The sequence below is a fragment of the Somniosus microcephalus genome, unplaced genomic scaffold (assembly GCF_052327205.1).
Source record: "Somniosus microcephalus isolate GS21.2 unplaced genomic scaffold, FLI_Smic_1.0 scaffold2, whole genome shotgun sequence".
Classification (NCBI taxonomy): domain Eukaryota; kingdom Metazoa; phylum Chordata; class Chondrichthyes; order Squaliformes; family Somniosidae; genus Somniosus; species Somniosus microcephalus.
The window spans coordinates 840,179-861,494 of record NW_028225189.1 but is presented as its reverse complement, the minus strand read 5'-3'; the positions used below and the strand labels follow the sequence as shown (position 1 = coordinate 861,494).

Genomic DNA, 21,316 nt, shown 5'->3' with positions numbered 1-21,316 from the left:
TTTAGGCCTTGGTCACTCTGCAAAAACTCTGAAATGTTTCATAATGAAATCAGGGAGCCAAAAAGCTCAGGTGAGGCAGTTTAAAAAGACAGTCCCTGACCAGAGATTGCTGGATGCTGACACTTGGTGCTCACGAGGATAGAATGTCCCATTCCCCAGGCACGGACATCCAGCACCTCAATCACAGCAACAATTCACAAAACACTGGCAATATAACTTGGAGCAGAGACGGTTAAATGGAGCTGTGATCGAGGTGCTCAAAATTATGAGGGGTTTTGATCGAGCAAACAAGGAGAAGCTGTTGTCACTGGCAGGAGGGTCGGTAACGAGAGGACACAGATTTCAGATCATTGGCAAAAGAATCTAGAGAGGAAATGAGGAGACTTTTTTTACACAGCGAATTGTGATGATCTGGAATGCACTGCCTGAATGGGAGGTGGAAGCAGATTCAATAGTAACTTTCAAAAGGGAATTGGATATATACTAAAAGCAGAAATTTGCAGGGCTGTGGGGAAAGAGCAGGGCAGTGGGACTAATTGCATCGCTCTTTCAGAGAGCTGGCACCAGCACGATGGGCCGAAAGGCATCCTACTGTGCTCTATGATTCTATAACATCAGCTTCTCTCTGCTCACGACTACTGAGAGAACAGGGAATAATCTTTAAATCCAGCCCAGTTATTGGGGTTTTAACATTAACAAGCCCCAGTTGCCTGAATTAACATGGTTCAGTCCTGGATGTGATTAAAGGCATCGGAAACAGTGGAATCGACCCACCGCAGTCACACTGTGGACACTCTGGTGTGTCAGCGGGTGGGATACACCAGGGAATCCCTTTCCACACACTGAGGTTGACTCTAATGATCGGGAGTCCCAGGTTTTCGGATACCAGATAATCAAGCTCACAAGAACACAAATTGTCTCTCCAGACTTTATTAAGAGCGCTGCATAACACAGATCGGGTGATAATTCCCTCAATCTGGAGAATAGAAGTACAGTGGATTCACGCGCGATCTTCTCGAGTCTGTTCCAACTGACAACGGCTTAAGTGGCCTGTTCTTATACACAAGCTTGGTTACCGCTCAGGAAATGGGATTGTTTGGACCCGTCTGTTGACCGCCTCCTGAACTCCTGGTAATTCAGGGAATTTAGTCCATCTGTGACCAGACTATAACCACAAGCCCGTCTGGTTATCACACCTATACGGTCCGTGAGGTTATTATTAGATTCACACCCAGACGTTGTGCCTTCACTTGTCTGGCACTTCATCGCATAACACGGGTACAGAGGCTCAGTAATGTTTCATTCATCAGAAAAAGACAAAGTACAAAATACTGGTCAGCTTAACAGAATCTCATCATAATTATGTGGCTCTAAATATAAAAGTCACTGATAAATCCAGGAGGGAATTCAGGAGAAACTTCTTTACAGAGAGTGATGAGAATATGGAACTCACTACCACAGGGAGTAGTTGAGGCCAATGGCATAGATGTATTTAAGGAGAAGCCAGATAAACATAGGAGGATATGTCGGAGGAAGCTCGCGTGGAGCATAAACCCCGGCATGGACCAGTTGGGCCGAATGGCCTGTTTCTGTGCTGTACATTCAATGTAATAACATGAACAGTCCACCGGTGCGCTCGAGGCCTTCCGCGACCGGTGGGTACCGGAGGGACTGGCGTGCATCATCACCACCGAAAATAGAATCTTAAATTAAATTAAGTTTCCTTTAAACTTTTTTTGTTATGTTACAGGTTTTATTGGTAGTGATGGTTGACTTTTAATAGGCAATTGCCTGTGATAAGGAGAAAAACAAAAATAACCAACAGTCAAATCAAGGGAATCATCAGCACAACAGATTGAAAGATTAAACAATAGTACAAGAATTTATAAAACATTCATCCATTCCACGTTCATGTCACCCCAGCTGTCTACAGGGCCCTGCATTACAGACAGTGTGAACTCGCTGGTGTCTCAGCAGGTCAATGGAGCTTTTAAAGCTCTTCCCACAGTCAGAACATGTAAACGGTCTCTCATCAGTGTGAACAAGCTGGTGTGGCAGCAGGTTGGTGGACTGCAAGAATCCCTTCCCACACACAGAGCAGGTGAATGGCCTCTCCCCAGTGTGAACTTGCTGGTGTCTGATCAGAGCCCCGGAGCTTTTAACACTCTTCCCACAGTCAGAACATGTAAATGGTCTCTCATCAGTGTGAACAAGCTGGTGTCTGGTCAGAGCCCCGGAGCTTTTAAAGCTCTTCCCACAGTCAGAACATGTAAATGGCCTCTCATCAGTGTGAACAAGCTGGTGTTCCTTCAGGTCCCCGGAGCTTTTAAAGCTCTTTTGACACACAGAACATTTAAAGGCTCTCTCATCAGTGTGAACAAGCTGGTGTCTCAGCAAGTTAGATGAATCAGTGAATCCCTTCCCACACACAGAGCAGGGAAATGGCCTCTCCCCAGTGTGAACTCGCTGGTGTCTGGTCAGATCCCTAGAGCTTTTAAAACTCTTCCCACAGTCGGAACATGTAAACGATCTCTCATCGGTGTGAACAAGCTGGTGTTCCTTCAGATTCCTGGAGTATTTGAAGCTCTTCCCGCAGTCAGAACATTTAAATGGTTTCTCATCAGTGTGAACAAGCTGGTGACTCAGCAGGGTAGATGAATCAGTGAATCCCTTCCCACACACAGAGCAGGGAAATGGCCTCTCCCCGGTGTGAACTCGCTGGTGTCTGGTCAGATCCCTCCCACCTTTACCCGGTTTCTCCCCGGTGTGATGGTGCACGTGTCTCGCCAAGGCAGGCAATCGGCTGAAGGCGAGTCCACACACTGAACACGTGAGCGGTTTGTCAGCGCTGCGATCACTGCTCTCTCCTTCCATGTGCAAAGGCCGATGATATTCAGGTCCGGATGAATCGAGCGACTGTCAGATCTTGACGTGATGTTTGATTTGAGCTTCCTGTCTGTAAATGCTCCACTTCTAAAACCCTGTAAAAGGAGTGTAGAAAGGGGTAAGAGGGAGAATGTTGTCTCATGTCCCCTTTTCCAGCCCAGGGGCAGTGAAGCTGATTTTCAGGCCCCAGCTGCTGCACAGGTTGGTTGAAAGGATCAACAGTAATGGCGGCTGCAATCCCCACAAGCCCCCGCGCTCCAGAAAGCGCTCCGGCCGCCGCACTGAGTTGTGGCTGACCCCGCGCATGCACCCCATGGCCCCACCCTCTCCTGCTCCACAGGCGCCCGGCCTGCACCGCGCATGCTCAGCACACCCCCTGGGCCCCTGTCAATCATCCTCCCCCGTGCCTGCGCGCTGGGCCCGAGCTCCAGGCTGCCACACGGGGCTTTCTTTGTAAAGTTGGTGCTGGTTAAGAGCCACGATCAGTGAGGGAAACATAGAAACATAGAAGATAGGAGCAGGAGTAGGCCATTCGGCCCCTCGAGCCTGCTCTGCCATTCAACAAGATCATGGCTGATCATCCACATTCAGTACCCTGTCCCTGCCTTCTCCCCATATCCCTTGATCCCTTTAGCCTTAAGAAATATATCTAACTCCTTCTTGAATATATTTAATGATGATTTGGCCTCAACTGCCTTCTGTGGTAGAGAATTCCACAGTTTCACCACTCTCTGGATGAAGAAATTCCTCCTCATCTCTGTCCTAAATAGCCTACCCTTTATCCTTAGACTGTGACCCCTAGTTCTGGACTCCCCGACCATCAGGAATATCCTTCCTGCATCTAGTCTGTCTAGTCCTGTTAGAATTTTATAAGTTTCAATGAGATCCCCTCTCATTCTTCTAAACTCCAGCGAGTACAAGCCCAATCGACCCAATCTCTCCTCATACGTCATTCCTGCCATCCCAGGTATCAACCATTTGCCTTCTTAACCGCCTGCTGCACCTGCATGCTTACCTTCAGCGACTGGTGCACAAGGACACCCAGGTCTCGTTGCACTTCTCCTTCTCCCAACCTATTGCTGGTCAGATAATAATCTGCCTTCCTGTTTTTGCCACCAAAGTGGATAACCTCGCATTTATCCAAATTATACTGCATCTGCCACGCTTCTGCCCAATCACCCAACCTGTCCAAATCATACTGGAGTTTCTCGGCATCCTCCTCACAGCACACACGCCCACCCAGCTTTGTGTCATCTGCAAACTTGGAGATATTACATCTAGTTCTCTCGTCTAGATCATTTGTATATATTGTGAATAGCTGGGGTCCTAGGACCGATCCCTGCGGTACCCCACTAGTCACTGCCTGCCACTCGGAAAAAGACCCGTTTATTCCAAGTCTTTGCTTCCTGTCTGCCAACCAGTTCTCTATCCAAATCAATACTATAGTGTCCGTGTGTTGATAGAGACACTGAAGACAGGAGTTGGTTCATAGGTGTTTATTAAGCAAAGTCTGGAGGGGTACTAACGGATATAACACAATATACAGGCTTATATAGCCCGAGTGGCCATTACCGGCATTACAGCACATATGGGGCTCTTAAAGGCACATACACCACAATTCCTCCCCTTTTAGCTAACTAATACATCATATTTTAAGTAATTATTAATTACATGTTATAAGAAAAATAATATATACATTGCTGTAGTTAATTAATTATAAGTCAATCTCTCTGGAGGCTTCCTGACTCGGTCCGGATAACGCCTCGGTGGTGTAGTAGGTTCTTTTGGCAAGGCTGATTCGGCTTGAATGCCAGTGTCGGGTTCATTGGGTTCCAGTATCACCGGATCGGAGGTAGATATGGGTATCTCTACTTCATCGTTTGCCGTATAGATTTGCGGTGTAGGTTGTCCCTTTTCGGATGACTCTATGATTTGGTCAGCATGGCGCCTTATTATGCTTTCTCCGATGTCCACGGTATACATCAGTGGTCCTAGTCATGTGCAGATAGTTCCAGGCTGCCATTTCTCGGTACGGCAGTCCCGGGCCAAATCTTGTTGACCTATCTGGAAGGTTCTAGTTGGCCTTTCATTCATGCCTTGAAATTGCCGGTTCACCACGTCTCTTCTGATGTTGGGCTTGACCAAATCCAGCCGGCATCTTAGGTTTCTATTGAAGAACATCATGGCGGGAGTTTGGTTGGTAACCATATGTGTTGCATTCCTGTATGCGAACAAGAAGTTATCCACCTTGTGCTGAAGTTTTATGTCTTCATTACCCATGGCCTTTATGGCCTTCTTGAAGGTCTGGACAAACCTTTCAGCCAATCCATTGGTGGCAGGATGGTATGGGGCGGACGTGTAGTGCTTAACCCCATTGTTTTTTTAAGAACTTCCTGAATTCTTCAGACACAAATTGCGGTCCATTATCAGAACAGATCTGTTCCGGCAGCCCATTCCTGGCAAATATGGTCCTTAATACTGTAATGGTTTTTTCCGTGGTGGTGGAGGACATCTTTATTACCTCCAGCCACTTGGAGTGTACATCAACCGTGATTAAGAACATTGAGTCCATAAATGGACCAGCAAAGTCGATGTGCACCCTTTGCCAGGGAGATGAGGGCCACTCCCATGGATGTAGAGGGGCTTGTGGTGGAGCGTTTTGGACCTTCTGGCATCCTAGGCAGCTCTTGGTCATTTCTTCGATGTCTCCATCGATACCTGGCCACCATACAAATGCCCTGGCTAGGTTCTTAATTTTCACTCCACCCAGATGCCCCTCGTGAAGCTCCTTTAGCACTTTATCCTGGAGTTTGGGTGGAATCACCACTCTGGAGCAACACATCAAGGTTCCTCGGCACACTGACAGCTGTTCTCTTCTTTGCGAGAATGCTGGCAACAGTGGTTCGCCATGTGCTGGCCATCCCTTCACTGTTAAATCGTAGACCCGTGAGAGAGTCGGGTCATTTCTCGTTTCTCTTTCAATGGCAGAATTTGTTACTGGGAGACATTCCACTATGGTAGAGTGGAACATCTCAACTGGGTCTAATGTAGGTGCCTCTTCTACCGTTGGCAACGGTAGGCGCGATAAACCGTCAGCATTCCTATGCTGTTTTTATCCTTTGTATTCTATGTTGTATTGGTGTGCCCCTAGAAAAAGGGACCACCTCTGTAGCCTTTGCGCTGTCATAATGGGAACACCCTTTTTAGGGTTGAATATGGAGATGAGGGGTTGATGGTCAGTCAACAAGGTAAATTTTTGTCCGTGTAGGTAATGGTTGAATTTCTTCACTCCCCATACCAGGCTGAGTGCTTCCCTGTCGATTTGGGCATAGTTACGCTCAGCTGAGTTCAATGAGTGTGACGCAAAAGCTATCGGCCGTTCCGAGCCATCAGGGAATTTATGCGATAATACTGCTCCTATGCCATAAGGGGATGCATCGCACGCCAGTCTGATTGGCAGTGATGGGTTGTAATGAGCCAAAACTTCTTCGTATGTGATTAAGTCTTTGCATTTATGGAAGGCATGTTTACAGTCTTCGTTCCATTTCCCAATCACTCCTGTTTGTAGAAGTTCATTAAGAGGGTGTAGAAGAGTTGATAAGTTCGGTAAAAATTTATGATTTATTAATCCCAGGAACGACCTTAATTGTGAAACATTTTCAGGTGCTGGGGCTTTTATGACCACTTCAATTTTTTCAGGTGACTTATGCAACCCTTCCTCATTTATTATGTGGCCACAATATGATATTTGATTTTGGAAAAATTTGCACTTGGGGCGATTTGCTCGTAGGCCCCATTCTCTCAGCCTAGTGAGCACCTGCTCCAAATTGGCAAGGTGCTCGTTGTCGTTTTCTCCTGTTACAAGGATGTTGTCTAGGTAGCATTGAGTCCCCGGAATCCCTTGCAGGACTTGCTCCATAGCTCTTTGCCAGATAGCTGGAGCTGATGCTACTCCAAAAACCAGTCGATTGTACTGGTACAGGCCTTTGTGTGTGTTTATCGTGAGATACTTTTTAGAGGCCTCCTCAACCTCCATCTGTAGATATGCCTGTGCCAAGTCAATTTTGGTGAAACGTTTCCCTCCGGATAGTGAGGCAAAAATATCTTCTATCCTCGGAAGAGGATACTGTACTGTGTGAAGGACTGGGTTTACAGTCACCTTGAAGTCTCCACAGATGTGAATTTTTCTCTGTTCTTCAGATATATCATTATTCAATGCTTTTTTCATGACTGGAACGATGGGTGTTGCCCACTCGCTCCAATCTATTTTGGATAATACGCCTGCCTTTTCCAAATTCTCCAGCTCTGCCTCGACTGCTGGACGAATTGCGTATGGCACCGGTCTTGCCTTAAAAAATTTGGGAATTGCTGCATCTTCCACTTTTATTGAGGCGGTGATGCCTTTCAAGGTTCCTAGTTTCTCTTGAAACACTTCTTTGGCGTTGGCCAAGATGTCTTTTAATCGTTCAGGTATGATGTCATCATTGTTTTTTTTCTTGCTGGTCACCGTCAGTGCCTGAATGGAGTGCCAGTCTAAACGTATCTTTCTGATCCATTCACGTCCCAACAACGGTGGACCACCATCTTGTCGAATGTATAAATACAGCTTTTGTATTTCTTTGCCGTTGTATACCACAGGCACCTTTATTTTTCCTTTGGGGTATACTTTCTGCCCCGTATATGTTTTTAAGATAATGGATGTGTCTTTTAGAGGTATATGCGAAAATAGCCTCTCGTAATCCCGTCGATTTATTACGGTTAGAGCTGATCCTGTATCCAGCTCCATTTTAACTGGGGACCCTGCTATTGTGAGGGTAACCCAAATGGTTTGGTAATCCTCTTTGGCAAGTACATTATGTAATTTGAGACAGCTTAGTCTCTTGTTTTCGGAGTCGCTAGCGCTCTTCTGGTCTTCGGAGCTACTGTCAGTCATCATTTGTACCTTCCTGTACTTTCCTTTATTGATTTTTTTTTTTCTGTCTGTGGATTTATTTTGTCCAGATCGGCATACCCGTGCAATGTGTCCAATCTTTCTGCATTGCCTGCATGCTTTGTCCTTGAACCAGCAGTCCCTCTGGTTATGGGTGGATCTGCCGCAGCGATAACATATTTCGAAACCCTGTGTCATTTCATGGGTGCCGAAGTCCTGTGTCTTTTGTTGTATCTCTGCAGCTCCTCTTGCTGCTGCTTCGTATGATACAGCCATACTGAAAGCTTTGTCCAATATTAAATCTTTTTCAGAAAGCAGCCTTTTTTGTGTTCCTTCACTTAAGAGACCGCAAACGAATTTGTCTCAAAGATAATCTGATAGTCCTGCCCCGAATTGGCAGTACTTTGATAGCTTTCTCAATTTGGCTAGGTAATCAGCGTTACTTTCATACTTGATTTTCTTGAAGAATTTGAATCGTTCTGCTATCAGCAGCGTTGTTGGGCTTATGTGCTCCTGCAGGGTATCAACAATTTCTTTAAAATTCTTGTCCTTTGGTTTGGCTGGAGTGATTAAATTTTGTAACAGCCCGTTTGCCTTTGCGCCCATTAGGTTCAGTAGTACTGAAGCTTTTCTTTCATCTTCTATTCCATTTGCAGTGCAATATACCTCTACTCTGTCCACGTATGTGGTCCAATCTTCTATTTCGCCATCAAAAGCATCAATATAGCCAGACTTAGGCATTTCAGAAAAGATATGGCGCTTCCCGCACTTTTCTTTCTTTTCTGCAGCAAAGATATGGTGCTTCCCGTGCTTTCCCGCCGCTGCTGCCGATAACAACGCTGTTTCCCGTGGTTTCCGTTCTTTTTTCTTTTTATTTATTTACAGTTAGAGACTCGTTCCCGCCGGACTTTTTCTCCAGGTCTGAACGCTGACCTGCTTGCCACGCCGGCTGTCTCCCGAGTGCTCCCTCCCAGTCCGTTATTGCTTGCCTCCGATTTCGCCGCCTGTCTCAGCTGTAGAGCCAGCCGCTGGAGCCCCAGCCTGACGCCCAGGAAGGATTAGCGCAGTACCTGCTACCAGCTTGGCCAGCTGGTGAAACCACAGCTTCTCTCACTTTCTTGAGTCTTCTGGACGCCCGAGGAATCGATGTCCTTGAGGTGCTGCCGAATTGCAGGTAAGTCCGTTTCCACTTCGTCACCACTGTAGTGTCCGTGTGTTGATAAAGACACTGAAGACAGGAGTTGGTTCATAGGTGTTTATTAAGCAAAGTCTGGAGGGGTACTAACGGATATAACACAATATACAGCCTTATATAGCCCGAGTGGCCATTACAGCACATATGGGGCTCTTAAAGGCACATACACTACAAATACCTTGCCCCCAATCCCATGTGCCTTAACTTTACACGCTAATCTCTTATGCGGGACCTTATCGAAGGCCTTCTGAAAGTCCAAATACACCACATCCACTGGTTCTCCCTTATCTATTCTACCAGTTACATCCTCAAAAAATTCCAGTAGATTAGTCAAGCACGATTTACCTTTTGTAAATCCATGTTGACTTTGTCCAATCCTGTCACTGTTTTCCAAGTGCTCTGCTATTACATCTTTTATAATGGACTCTAGCATTTTCCCCACTACCGATGTCAGGCTTACCGGTCTGTAATTCCCTGTTTTCTCTCTACCACCTTTTCTGAACAGTGGGGTAACATTAGCTACCCTCCAATCCATGGGTACTGTTCCAGATTCCATCGAATGTTGGAAGATGATCAGCAATGCATCTACTATTTCTAGGGCTACTTCATTAAGTACCCTAGGATGTAGATTATCAGGCCCTGGGGATTTATCGGCCTTCAATCCCGTCAATTTCCCTAACACCATTTCCCTACAAATACTGATTTCTTTCAGTTCCTCCCTCTCATTAGCAGTAACATAGAAGATAGGAGCAGGAGTAGGCCATTCAGCCCCTCAAGTCTGCTCCACCATTCAATGAGATCATCGCTGATCATCCAAACTCAGTACCCTGTCCCTGCTTTCTCCCCATATCCCTTGGTCCCTTTAGCCTTAAGAAATATATCTAACTCCTTCTTGATGCGCTGTCCCCAGGTGAGAGTAGCTCAGTCAGCACAGAGCTGGGGCTGGAATCTGGGAGAGGGGCCGCAGGCAGCGGGCCTGGCAAAGGGACAATCACTGATTGAATAATAAACAGGGGTAAGGACACACTAACCTCACATCATATATATCTATAGCTTAAGTAGACAGATTTTAAGCCAAACGATGGGACCGATGGCTGCAATTCCCATGCCATGCGGGAACTCTGGGACGCTTCACGTGTCCTGGTGAACCGCGTGTGCAGGTAGCGCCTCCCGTGGCTGGAACTCAAGCTTAGGGTCTCTGAGCTTGGGGAGCGGCTGGAGTCACTGCCGGGCAGACGGGAGGCTGAGAGGTTCCTGGAGCACACGTTCCAGGAGGGGGTCACCCCGCAGCCACAGAGTTCGTGGGAATTGTAACTGGGTGGCCGCCCAGCAGGGTTTGAGGAGGCAAGGCAGTGCAGGAATCCCCCGGGAGTGCGGCGCTCTCAAACCGGTTTTCAGTGCTGAATCCCGGTGAGGGTGACGACACCTCGGGGGGAGAGTGCAGTCTAGAGCGCATCCACTGCACTGTGGGGCAAGGCCAATTTCAGTGGGATGAGAATGGATCCGGCCCGGGTAAATTGGAATCAAAGATTGGCAGGAAAAACTGTAGAGGAACAATGGGCTGCCTTTAAAGAGGAAATAATTCAGGTACAGTCGAGGTACATTCCCACTAAGGGGAAATGTAGGGCAACTAGTCAGCTGGGAAGGCAAAGCAAATATGTGAAGGCAAAAGAGAATATGGCAGGGCTGGAAGGCATTTATTTTAATGCAAGGAGTCTTGCAAATAAGGTGGATGAACTGAAGTTGTTGTTGAACACATGGGAGTACGATATTGTTGCTATCACGGAGACATGGTTGAGGGAGGGTCAGGACTGGCAGCTCAATATTCCGGGGTATAGAATCTTCAGGCGAGACAGAGGGGGGTGTAAAAGGGGAGGGGGTGTTGCAATATTAATTAAGGAGTCAATTACTGCTGTAAGGAGGGATGATATATTAGCGGGTTCCTCTAATGAGGCCATATGGGTAGAACTTAAAAACAAAAAGGGGGCAAGCACTTTGCTGGGAGTGTACTATAGGCCCCCAAACAGTCAGGGGGAGATAGAGGAACAGATATGTAGGCAAATCTCAGAAAAGTGCGAAAATAATAGGGTAATAATAGTGGGGGATTTCAACTTCCCCAATATAAATTGGGATAGTCAGAGTGTGAAAGGCTTAGAGGGTGCAGAATTCTTAAAGTGCATCCAGGAGAGCTTTTTGAGCCAACATGTAGAAAGTCCTACAAGAGAGGGGGCGGTACTGGACCTAATTCTGGGGAATGTAGCCGGGCAAGTGGTGGAAGTGTCAGTAGGAGAGCATTTTGGCGACAGTGACCACAATTCGGTGAGATTTAAGGTGGTCATGGAAAAAGACAAAGACGGCCTGGAAATAAGGGTTCTAAATTGGGGGAAGGCCGATTTTAATATGATAAGGCAGGATCTGGCCAAATTGGACTGGGAGCAGCTACTTATAGGAAAATCCGCATCAAAACAGTGGGAGACTTTCAGAAGGGAAATAGAGAGAGTACAACGCCAACATGTTCCTGTAAAGGTCAAGGGTGGGACCAACAAGCAAAGGGAACCTTGGATGACAAGGGATATACAAAAATGCATTAGAAATAAAAGGGGGGCTTTTGGCAGTTACAAAAGACTAAAGACGGAAGAAGCCCTAGAGGAGTATAAAAAATGCAGGGGCATACTTAAAAAAGAAATTAGGAGGGCGAGGAGGGGCCATGAAATAACACTGGCGAGCAAAATAAAGGAAAATCCTAAGATGTTTTATAAGTATATTAAGGGCAAGAGGATAACCAGGGAAAGGGTAGGGCCCATTAGGGACCAAAGTGGCAATCTGTGTGTAGAGCCAGATGATGTAGGCGGGGTTTTAAATGAATTTTTTGCATCTGTGTTCACTATGGAGAAAGACGATGCAGACATAGAAATCGGGCAAGGGGGCTGTGACATACTTGAACATATTAGCATCGAGAGGGAGGAGGTGCTAGCGGTTTTAGCAGGCCAAAAAGTGGATAAATCCCCAGGCCCAGACGAGATGTATCCCAGGTTGCTGTGGGAGGCAAAGGAGGAGATTGCAGGGGCTCTGACACAAATTTTCAGAACCTCTCTGGCCACAGGGGATGTACCAGAGGACTGGAGAACAGCTAACGTAGTACCATTATTCAAGAAGGGTAGCAGGGATAAACCAGGGAATTACAGGCCAGTGAGCCTAACATCTGTGGTAGGGAAATTATTGGAAAAAATTCTGAGGGACAAAATTAGTCTCCACTTGGAGAGGCAAGGATTAATCGGGGATAGTCAGCATGGCTTTGTCAAGGGTAAATCATGTCTGACAAATCTGATTGAATTTTTCGAGGGGGTGACTAGGGGGGTGGATGAGGGAAATGCTGTGGATGTGGTTTACATGGACTTCAGTAAAGCTTTTGACAAAGTCCCACATAGGAGACTGGTCAAGAAGGTAAGAGCCCATGGGATCCAGGGTGCCTTGCTGTTTGTGATTTGGATGAGAATGTAAAAGGTATGATCAGTAAGTTCGCAGATGACACGAAAATTGGTGGGGTGGTAAATTGTGAGGAGGAAAGCCTCAGGCTACAGGACGATATAAATGGGTTGGTCAGATGGGCGGAAAAGTGGCAAATGGAATTTAACCCTGAAAAGTGCGAGGTGATGCATTTTGGACGGACAAATAAGGCAAGGGAATACACAATGAGTGGTAGGACCCTAGGAAGTACAGAGGGTCAGAGGGACCTTGGTGTACATGTACATAGATCCCTGAAGGCAGCGGAACAGGTAGATAAGGTGGTTAAAAAGGCATATGGGATACTTGCCTTCATTAGCCGAGGCATAGAATATAAGAGCAGGGAGGTTATGATGGAGCTGTACAAAATGCTGGTGAGGCCACAGCTGGAGCACTGTGTGCAGTTCTGGTCGCCTCACTATAGGAAGGATGTGATTGCTTTGGAGAGGGTGCAGAGGAGATTCACGAGGATGTTACCTGGGATGGAGCGCTTCAGCTATGAAGAGAGGCTGGACAGGCTGGGGTTGTTTTCCTTAGAGCAAAGAAGGCTGAGGGGGGACCTGATTGAGGTGTACAAAATGATGAGGGGTATAGATAGGGTAGACAAAGAGGAACTTTTCCCCTTAGTAGGGGGGTCAATAACAAGGGGGCATAGATTCAGGGTAAGGGGCAGGAGATTTAGAGGGGATTTGAGGAGGAACTTTTTCACCCAGAGGGTGGTTGGAATGTGGAACTCACTGCCTGAAAGGGTGGTAGAGGCAGGAACCCTCACAACATTCAAGAAGCATTTGGATGAGCACTTGAAACGCCATTGCATACAAGGCTATGGACCAAATGCTGGAAAATGGGATTAGACAGGACAGGGATGGATGGTCGGCGCAGACACGATGGGCCGAAGGGCCTCTTTCTGTGCTGTAAAACTCTATGGCTCTATGAACTAAAGTCAGAGCTCCCTGGATGATGAAAAAGATAGAGAGTAAGATGAAGCAGAAAAAGAGCGCGTATGACAGATGTCAGGTCGAGAATACATCGGAAAATCAGGCTAAATATAGAAAGTTCAGAGGAGAAGTGAAAAAGAAAATACGAGGGGCAAAGAGAGGGTATGAGAATAGAATGGCAGCTAACATAAAAGGTAATCCAAAAGTCTTCTATAGGCATATAAATAGTAAACGGGTAGTAAGAGGAGGGGTGGGGCCGATTAGGGACCAAAAAGGAGACCTACGCACGGAGGCAGAGGGTAAGGCTGAGGTACTAAATCAGTACTTTGCATCTGTCTTCACCAAGGAAGAAGATGCTGCCATAGACATAGTGAAGGAGGAGGTAGAGGAGACACTGGATGGGATAAAATTGATAAAGACAAGGTACTAGAAAGGCTGGCTGTACTTAAAGTAGATAAGTCACCAGGACCGGATGGGAAGCATCCTAGTACGCTGAGGGAAGTGAAGGAAGAAATTGCGGAGGTACTGGCCATAACCTTCCAAATCCTCATTAGAAACTGGGGTGGTGCCAGAGGACTGGAGAATTGCAAATGTCACACCCTTGTTCAAAAAAGGTTGCAAGGACAAACCCAGCAACCACAGGGCAGTCAGTTTGACCTCAGTAGTGGGGAAGCATTTAGAAACAAAAATCAGGGACAAAATTAACAGTGTGGATTAATTAAGGAAAGCCAGCATGGATTTGTTAAAGGCAAATCGTGTTTAACCAACTTGATGGAGTTTTTTGATGAGGTAACAGAGAGGGTTGATGAGGGCACTGCGGTTGACGTGGTGTGCATGGATTTCCAAAAGGCGTTCGACAAAGTGACACATAATAGGCTTACCAGCAAAGTTGAAGCCCATGGAGTAAAAGGGACAGTGGCTGCATGGATAGGGAATTGGCTAAGTGACAGGAAACAGTGAGTAGTGGTGAACGGTTGTTTTTCAGACTGGAGGAAGGTACACAGTGGTGTTCCCCAGGGGTCGGTTCTAGGGCCACTGCTTTTCTTGATATATATTAATGACTTGGATGTGGGTGTACAAGGCACAATTTCAAAATTTGCAGATGACACAGAACTTGGAAGTATAGTGAACAGTGAGGAAGATAGTGATAGACTTCAAGTGGACATAGACAGGCTGGTGGAATGGGCGGACACGTGACAGATTAAATTTAATGCAGAAAAGTGTGAAGTGATACATTTTGGTAGAAAGAATGAGGAGAGGAAATCTAAACTAAAGGGTACAATCCTAAAGTGGGTGCACGAACAGAGAGAGCTGGGGGTATATGTGCACAAATCATTGAAGGTAGCAGGTCAGGTTGAGAAAGCAGTTAAAAAAGCTGATGGAAACCTGGGCTTCATGAATAGAGGTATAGAGTACAAAAGTGTGGAAATTATGATGAACCTTTATAAAACACTAGTTCGGCCTCAACTGGAGTATTGTGTCCAATCCTGGGCACCGCACTTTAGGAAGGATGTGAAGGCCTTAGAGAGGGTGCAGAAAAGATTTACGAGAATGATTCCAGGGATGAGGGACTTCAGTTACATTGATAGACTGGAGAAGCTGGGGTTGTTCTCCTTGGAGCAGAGAAGATTGAGAGGAGATTTGATAGAGGTGTTCAAAATCAAGAGGGGACTGGACAGAGTAGACAGAGAGAAACTCTTCCAATTGGCAGAGGGGTCGAGAACCAGAGGACACAGATTTAAGGTGATTGACAAAAGAACCAAAGGCGACATGAGGGAAAACTTTTTTACACAGCGAGTGGTTAGGATCTGGAATGCACTGCCTGAAAGGGTGGTGGAGGCAGATTCAATCACCGCTTTCAAAAGGGAATTGGAGAAGTACCTGAAAGAGAAATATTGCAGGACTTCAGATTCCTGGGGCAGGAGGGACCAGTTCTGGGGCAGGAGGGACCTGTCCAAGGTGGACGGGTTGCACCTCAACAGAGCTGGGACCAATGTCCTCATGGGGCGGTTAACTAGTGCTGTGGGGGAGGGTTTAAATTAATTTGACAGGGGGATGGGCACCAGGATGAAACATTAGAGAGGAGAAACAAGGTGAAGAGAGGACTGGGAGAGACAAGTAGCACTAGAGGGACAGAATTGCTGGTCATCTTCCAAAATTCGATAGACTCTGGAACAGTTCCCATGGATTGGAGGGTAGCTAATGTTACCCCACTATTCAAAAAAGGTGGTAGAGAGAAAACGGGCAATTATACCTGGGTCCATTGCTTCCATCGCATACCCATCGGTAGTGGGGAAAATGCTAGAGTCCATTATAAAAGATGTAATAGCAGAACACTTGGAAAACAGTGACAGGATCGGACAAAGTCAACATGGATTTACAAAAGGTAAATCGTGCTTGATTAATCTACTGGAATTTTTTGAGGATGTAACTGGTAGAATAGATAAGGGAGAACCAGTGGATGTGGTGTATTTGGACTTTCAGAAGGCTTTCAATAAGGTCCCGCATAAGAGATTAAAGTGTAAAGTTAAGGCACATGGGATTGGGGGCAAGGTACTGACTTGGATAAAGAACTGGTTGGCAGACAGGAAGCAAAGAGTTAGAAACATAGAAGATAGGAGCAGGAGTAGGCCATTCGGCCCCTTGAGCCTGCTCCGCCATTCAATGAGATCATGGCTGATCATCCAAATTCAGTACCCTGTCCCTGCCTTCTCTCCATATCCCTTGATCCCTTTAGCCTTAAGAAATATATCCAACTCCTTCTTGAATATATTTAATGAATTGGCCTCTACTGCCTTCTGTGGTAGAGAATTCCGCAGGTTCACCACTCTCTGGGTGAAGAAATTCTTCATCTCAGTCCTAAATGGCTTACCCCTTATCCTTAGACTGTGACCCCTGGTCCTGGACTCCCTGACCATCGGGAACATCCTTCCTGCATCTCGTCTGTCTAGTCCTGTTAGAATTTTATAAGTTTCAATGCGATCCCCTCTCATTCTTCTAAACTCCTGCGAATATAAGTCCAATCGACGCAATCTCTCCTCATACGTCATTCCTGCCATCCCAGGTATCAGCCTGGTGAATCTTCGCTGCACTCCCTGCATGGCAAGAACATCCTTCCTCAGATAAGGCAAACAAAACTGCACACAATACTCAAGGTGTGGTCTCACCAAGGCCCTGTACAACTGCAGCAAGACATCCTTGTTCCTGTACTCAAACCCTCTCGCTACGAAGGCCAACATACCATTTGCCTTCTTAACCGCCTGCTTCACCTGCATGCTTACTTTCAGCGACTGGTGAACCAGGACCAGTACAAGATAGATTAAGGCGATACTTAGTACAACAAAATCAGGAGGTACAAGCAGTAAATAAAGAAGTAAGGAACCAACAACAGATTAAAGATCCAGAAAGGCAGAATGCTGGACTTAAACCAGACGAGTTGCCCAGAATAGGTCAACAAGTAATGACGCAAGTTATCGGAAGAAAGGGAATGGGGCCCGTTGGATGGGGCCATGCACTGTATTAATGACAAGTGATACGTGTGTTTGTCTACAGGAACCGATGGGTATGCGATGGAAGCAATGGACCCAGGTGAAACCATTTAACACTAAAGACCCCCATTCTACCCTCTCCTCTAGGGGAAAGAGCTCGGAAGACAACCAGACCTCTGTTTAAATTACAGATAAACATGGATCCAGTCGACCCTTTATATCAGAGGGTCCGTCTCGGGGAGAAGCAGCTCTCCTGGTTTACCCTTACACCCGAGAACTCATTTTGAATGTGGAAGCAAGTCATCCTCGGTTCCGAGGGACTGCCTAAGAAGAAGATATAATTGGAGTAAGACTTCTTTACTCCTGTACTCAAATCCTCTTGTAATGAAGACCAGCATACCATTTGCCGCCTTAACTGCCTTTCACGACCACCGGACGTCCCAAAGCGCTTTACAGCCAATGAAGTACTTTTAGAGTCATAGAGTCATAGAGTTATACAGCACGGATAGAGGCCCTTCGGCCCATCGTGTCCGCGCCGGCCATCAAGCCCTGTCTAATCTAATCCCATATTCCAGCATTTGGTCCGTAGCCTTGTATGCTATGGCATTTCAAGTGCTCATCCAAATGCTTCTTGAATGTTGTGAGGGTTCCAGCCTCCACAACCCTTTCAGGCAGTGAGTTCCAGACTCCAACAACCCTGTGGGTGAAAAAGTTCTTTCTCAAATCCCCTCTAAACCTCCCGCCCTTTACCTTGAATCTATGCCCCCTAGTTATTGACCCTTCTACTAAGGGAAAAAGCTCCTTAGTATCCATCCTATCTGTGCCCCTCATAATTTTGTACACCTCAATCATGTCCCCCCTCAGCCTCCTCTGCTCCAAGGAAAACAAACCCAATCTGCCCAGTCTCTCTTCATAGCTGAAGCGCTCCAGCCCTGGTAACATCCTGGTGAATCTCCTCTGCACCCTCTCCAAAGCTATCACATCCTTCCTGTAGTGTGGCGACCAGAACTGCACACAGTATTCCAGCTGTGGCCTAACCAGTGTTTTATACAGCTCCATCATAACCTCCTTGCTCTTATATTCTATGCCTCGGCTAATGAAGGCAAGTATCCCATATGCCTTTTTTACCACCTTATCCACCTGTTCCGCCGCCTTCAGGGATCTGTGTACTTGCACACCCAGATCCCTCTGACCCTCCGTCTTGCCTAGGGTCTTACCATTCATTGTGTATTCCCTTGCCTTGTTAGTCCCCCCAAAGTGCATCACCTCGCACTTTTCCGGGTTAAATTCCATTTGCCACTGTTCCGCCCATCTGACCAACCCATCTATATCGTCCTGCAGACTGAGACTACCCTCCTCGCTATTTACCACCCTACCAATTTTTGTATCATCCGCGAACTTACTGATCATACCTTTTAGATTCATATCCAAGTCATTAATGTAGACCACAAACAGCAAGGGACCCAGCACCGATCCCTGTGGTACCCCACTGGCCACAGGCTTCCAGTCACAAAAACAACCTTCGACCATCACCCTCTGCCTTCTGCCACTAAGCCAGTTTTGTATCCAATGTGCCAAGGCACCCTGGATTCCATGGGCTCTTACCTTCTTGACCAGTCTCCTGTGCGGGACTTTATCGAAGGCCTTACTGAAATCCATGTATACCACATCCACTGCGTTACCCTCAGCCACACACCTAGTCACCCCCTCAAAAAATTCAATCAAATTAGTCAGACATGATCTTCCCTTGACAAAGCCATGTTGACTATCCCTGATTAATCCTTGCCTCTCCAAGTGGAGACTAATTTTGTCCCTCAGAATTTTTTCCAATAATTTTCCTACCACTGATGTTAGGCTCACTGGCCTGTAGTTCCCCGGTTTTTCCCTACTCCCCTTCTTGAATAATGGTACTACATTAGCGGTTCTCCAGTCCTCTGGCACATCCCCTGTGGCCAGAGAGGTTCTGAATATATGTGTTAGAGCCCCCGCAATCTCCTCCTTTGCCTCACACAGCAGCCTGGGATATATTTCGTCCGGGCCTGGGGATTTATCCATTTTTAGGCCTGCTGAAACCGCCAATACCTCCTCCCTCTCGATGTTAATATGTTCGAGCATGTCACAGTCCCCTCGCTCTATTTCTATGTCTACATCGTCCCTCTCCATAGTGAAAACAGATGCAAAAAATTCATTTAGAACCCCTCCTACATCTTCCGGCTCCACACACAGATTGCCACTTTTGTCCCTAATGGGCCCTATTTTTTCCCTAGTTATCCTCTTACCCTTAATATACTTATAAAACATCTTAGGATTTTCCTTTATTTTGCTCGCCAGTGTTATTTCATGGCCTCTCCTTGATCTCCTAATTTCTTTTTTAAGTATCCCCCTGCACTTTTTGTACTCCTCTAGGGCTTCCTCCGTCTTTAGCCTTTTGTATATGCCAAAAGCCCTCCTTTTTTTTCTAATCCATTTTCGTATATCCCCTGACATCCACGGTTCCCTGTGGTTTTTGGAACCACCCTTGACCTTTACGGGAACATGTTGCCATTGTATGATCTCAATCTCCCTTCTGAAAGCCTCCCATTGCTCCGATACGGATTTTCCTACAAGTAGCTGATCCCAGACTATTCACTGTTGTAATGTGGGAAACGCGGCAGCCAATTTGCGCACAGCAAGCTCCCACAAACAGCAATGTGATAATGACCAGATAATGTTTTTTCATCATGTTGATTGATTGAGGGATAAATATTGGGCTCAAAACACCGGGGATAACTTCTTTGAAATAGCACCACGGGATCTTTTACATCCACCTGAGGGGGCAGACGTGGGCCTCGGTTTAATGTCTCATCTGTAAGACAGCACCTCCGACACTGCAGCGCTCCTTCATTACCGCCCCTCCGACAATGCAGCGCTCCCTCAGTACTGTCCCTCCGACATTGCGGCGCTTCCGCAGTACTGCCCCTCCGACAGTGCGGAGCTCCCTCACTACTGCCCCTCCAACAGCGTGGCGCTCCCTCAGTACTGCCCCTCCGACAGCGCGGCACTCCTTCAGTACTGACCCTCCGACAATGCAGCGCTCCCGCAGCACTGCCCCGCCGACAGTGCTGCGCTCCCTCAGTACTGCCCCGCCGACAGTGCGGCGCTCCCTCAGTACTGCCCCTCCGACAGCGCGGAGCTCCCTCAGTACTGCCCCTCCGACAGTGCGGCGCTCCCTCAGTACTGCCCCTCCGACAGTGCGGCGCTCCCTCAGTACTGCCCCCCCGACAGTGCGGCGCTCCCTCAGCACCGCCCCTCCGACAGTGCGGAGCTCCCTCGGTACGGACCCTCCGACAGTGCGGTGCTCCCTCAGTACTGACCCTCCGACGGTGCGGCACTCCCTCAGCACCGCACTGGAGTGTCAGCCTCGCTTTATATGCTCAAGTCCCTGGAGCGGGATTTGAACCCACAACCTTCTGGCTCTGCTATCCACTGAGCCACAGCTGACTCCAGTCTTTTACACAGTTTCATCATAACTTCCTTGCTTTTGCACTCTGCGCCTCTCCTAAAGCAGGGGAGTTATGATGAATTGTTAAACAGTGTTTTTTGCAGAGTGACCAAGGCTGTCTGTAGGAAACAATTGTGCATTTGAAAGCAGCTTGTATTGTGAAGCTTGTGCCCCTTTGCCAGGCCCGCTGCCTGCGGCCCCTCTCCCAGATTCCAGCCCCAGCTCTGTGCTGACTGAGCTGCTCTCACCTGGGGACAGCGCGTCACAATCGGCCCCAGCGCACCTGAGCTGGAGAGAAGGTCCCGCCCCCTAGCCGCGCCGCCATTGGTCGGAGGACCCGGGCCCGCCTTCGTGCTATTGGTCAGCGTTCCCGTCAGTCAAAATCACATTGCTCCGGCTCACTCCGCCACCCCGCGCGCAGGTCAATCGCTCCGTTCGGCGTCCGCGGAGGTCCCGCTCGCCCGACTCTCAGGTTTGGTTTTTCTCGTATTTTACTTTATAATCCCGCTCTCCGCCTCACCTCGATTTAAATCGATTCCCCAACACATTACTTTACCCCGGCCGCTGATTCCGCCACGTCCCCGGCCTTCTGTCTGCTACCCGGAGACCCCGCGCAGGCCCACTGGCAGCCTCGTGTTGCGCCTGCCCGCGCTGTGATTGGTGCAGGGGAAGGCAAGTGGGCGTGTCTGGCCCCCGGGCCCACGTGGGGAGTCAAAGGCCGGCTGGAGCGCATGCGCAGCCCGCCTCGCACCGTTGGGAAGCTTTTCAAATATTTATTTTTGCGAAACAAATTGAAAACACTCTTTAATTCCCCCAACCTCCTCCCCTCTAAAGTGCGATTATTATTATTTTTGTTTTTCCTCATTTGTGTGGGGTGTCTTTTTTTTACCTTGC

General features: G+C 47.5%; 1 protein-coding gene across 1 annotated transcript; it reads right to left on the bottom strand.

The window, feature by feature from the left end:
• Positions 1 to 1,000: 1,000 nt before the first annotated feature.
• On the bottom strand, positions 1,001 to 21,057 carry LOC147084069 (uncharacterized). Its single transcript, XM_085979901.1, has 2 exons — positions 20,943 to 21,057; positions 1,001 to 2,981 (listed from the first exon to the last, which is right to left on the bottom strand). The coding sequence occupies exon 2, from the start codon at positions 2,872 to 2,874 to the stop codon at positions 1,915 to 1,917; it is 960 nt and encodes a 319-aa protein (XP_085836027.1). The 5' UTR covers positions 2,875 to 2,981; positions 20,943 to 21,057; the 3' UTR covers positions 1,001 to 1,914.
• Positions 21,058 to 21,316: the final 259 nt, after the last annotated feature.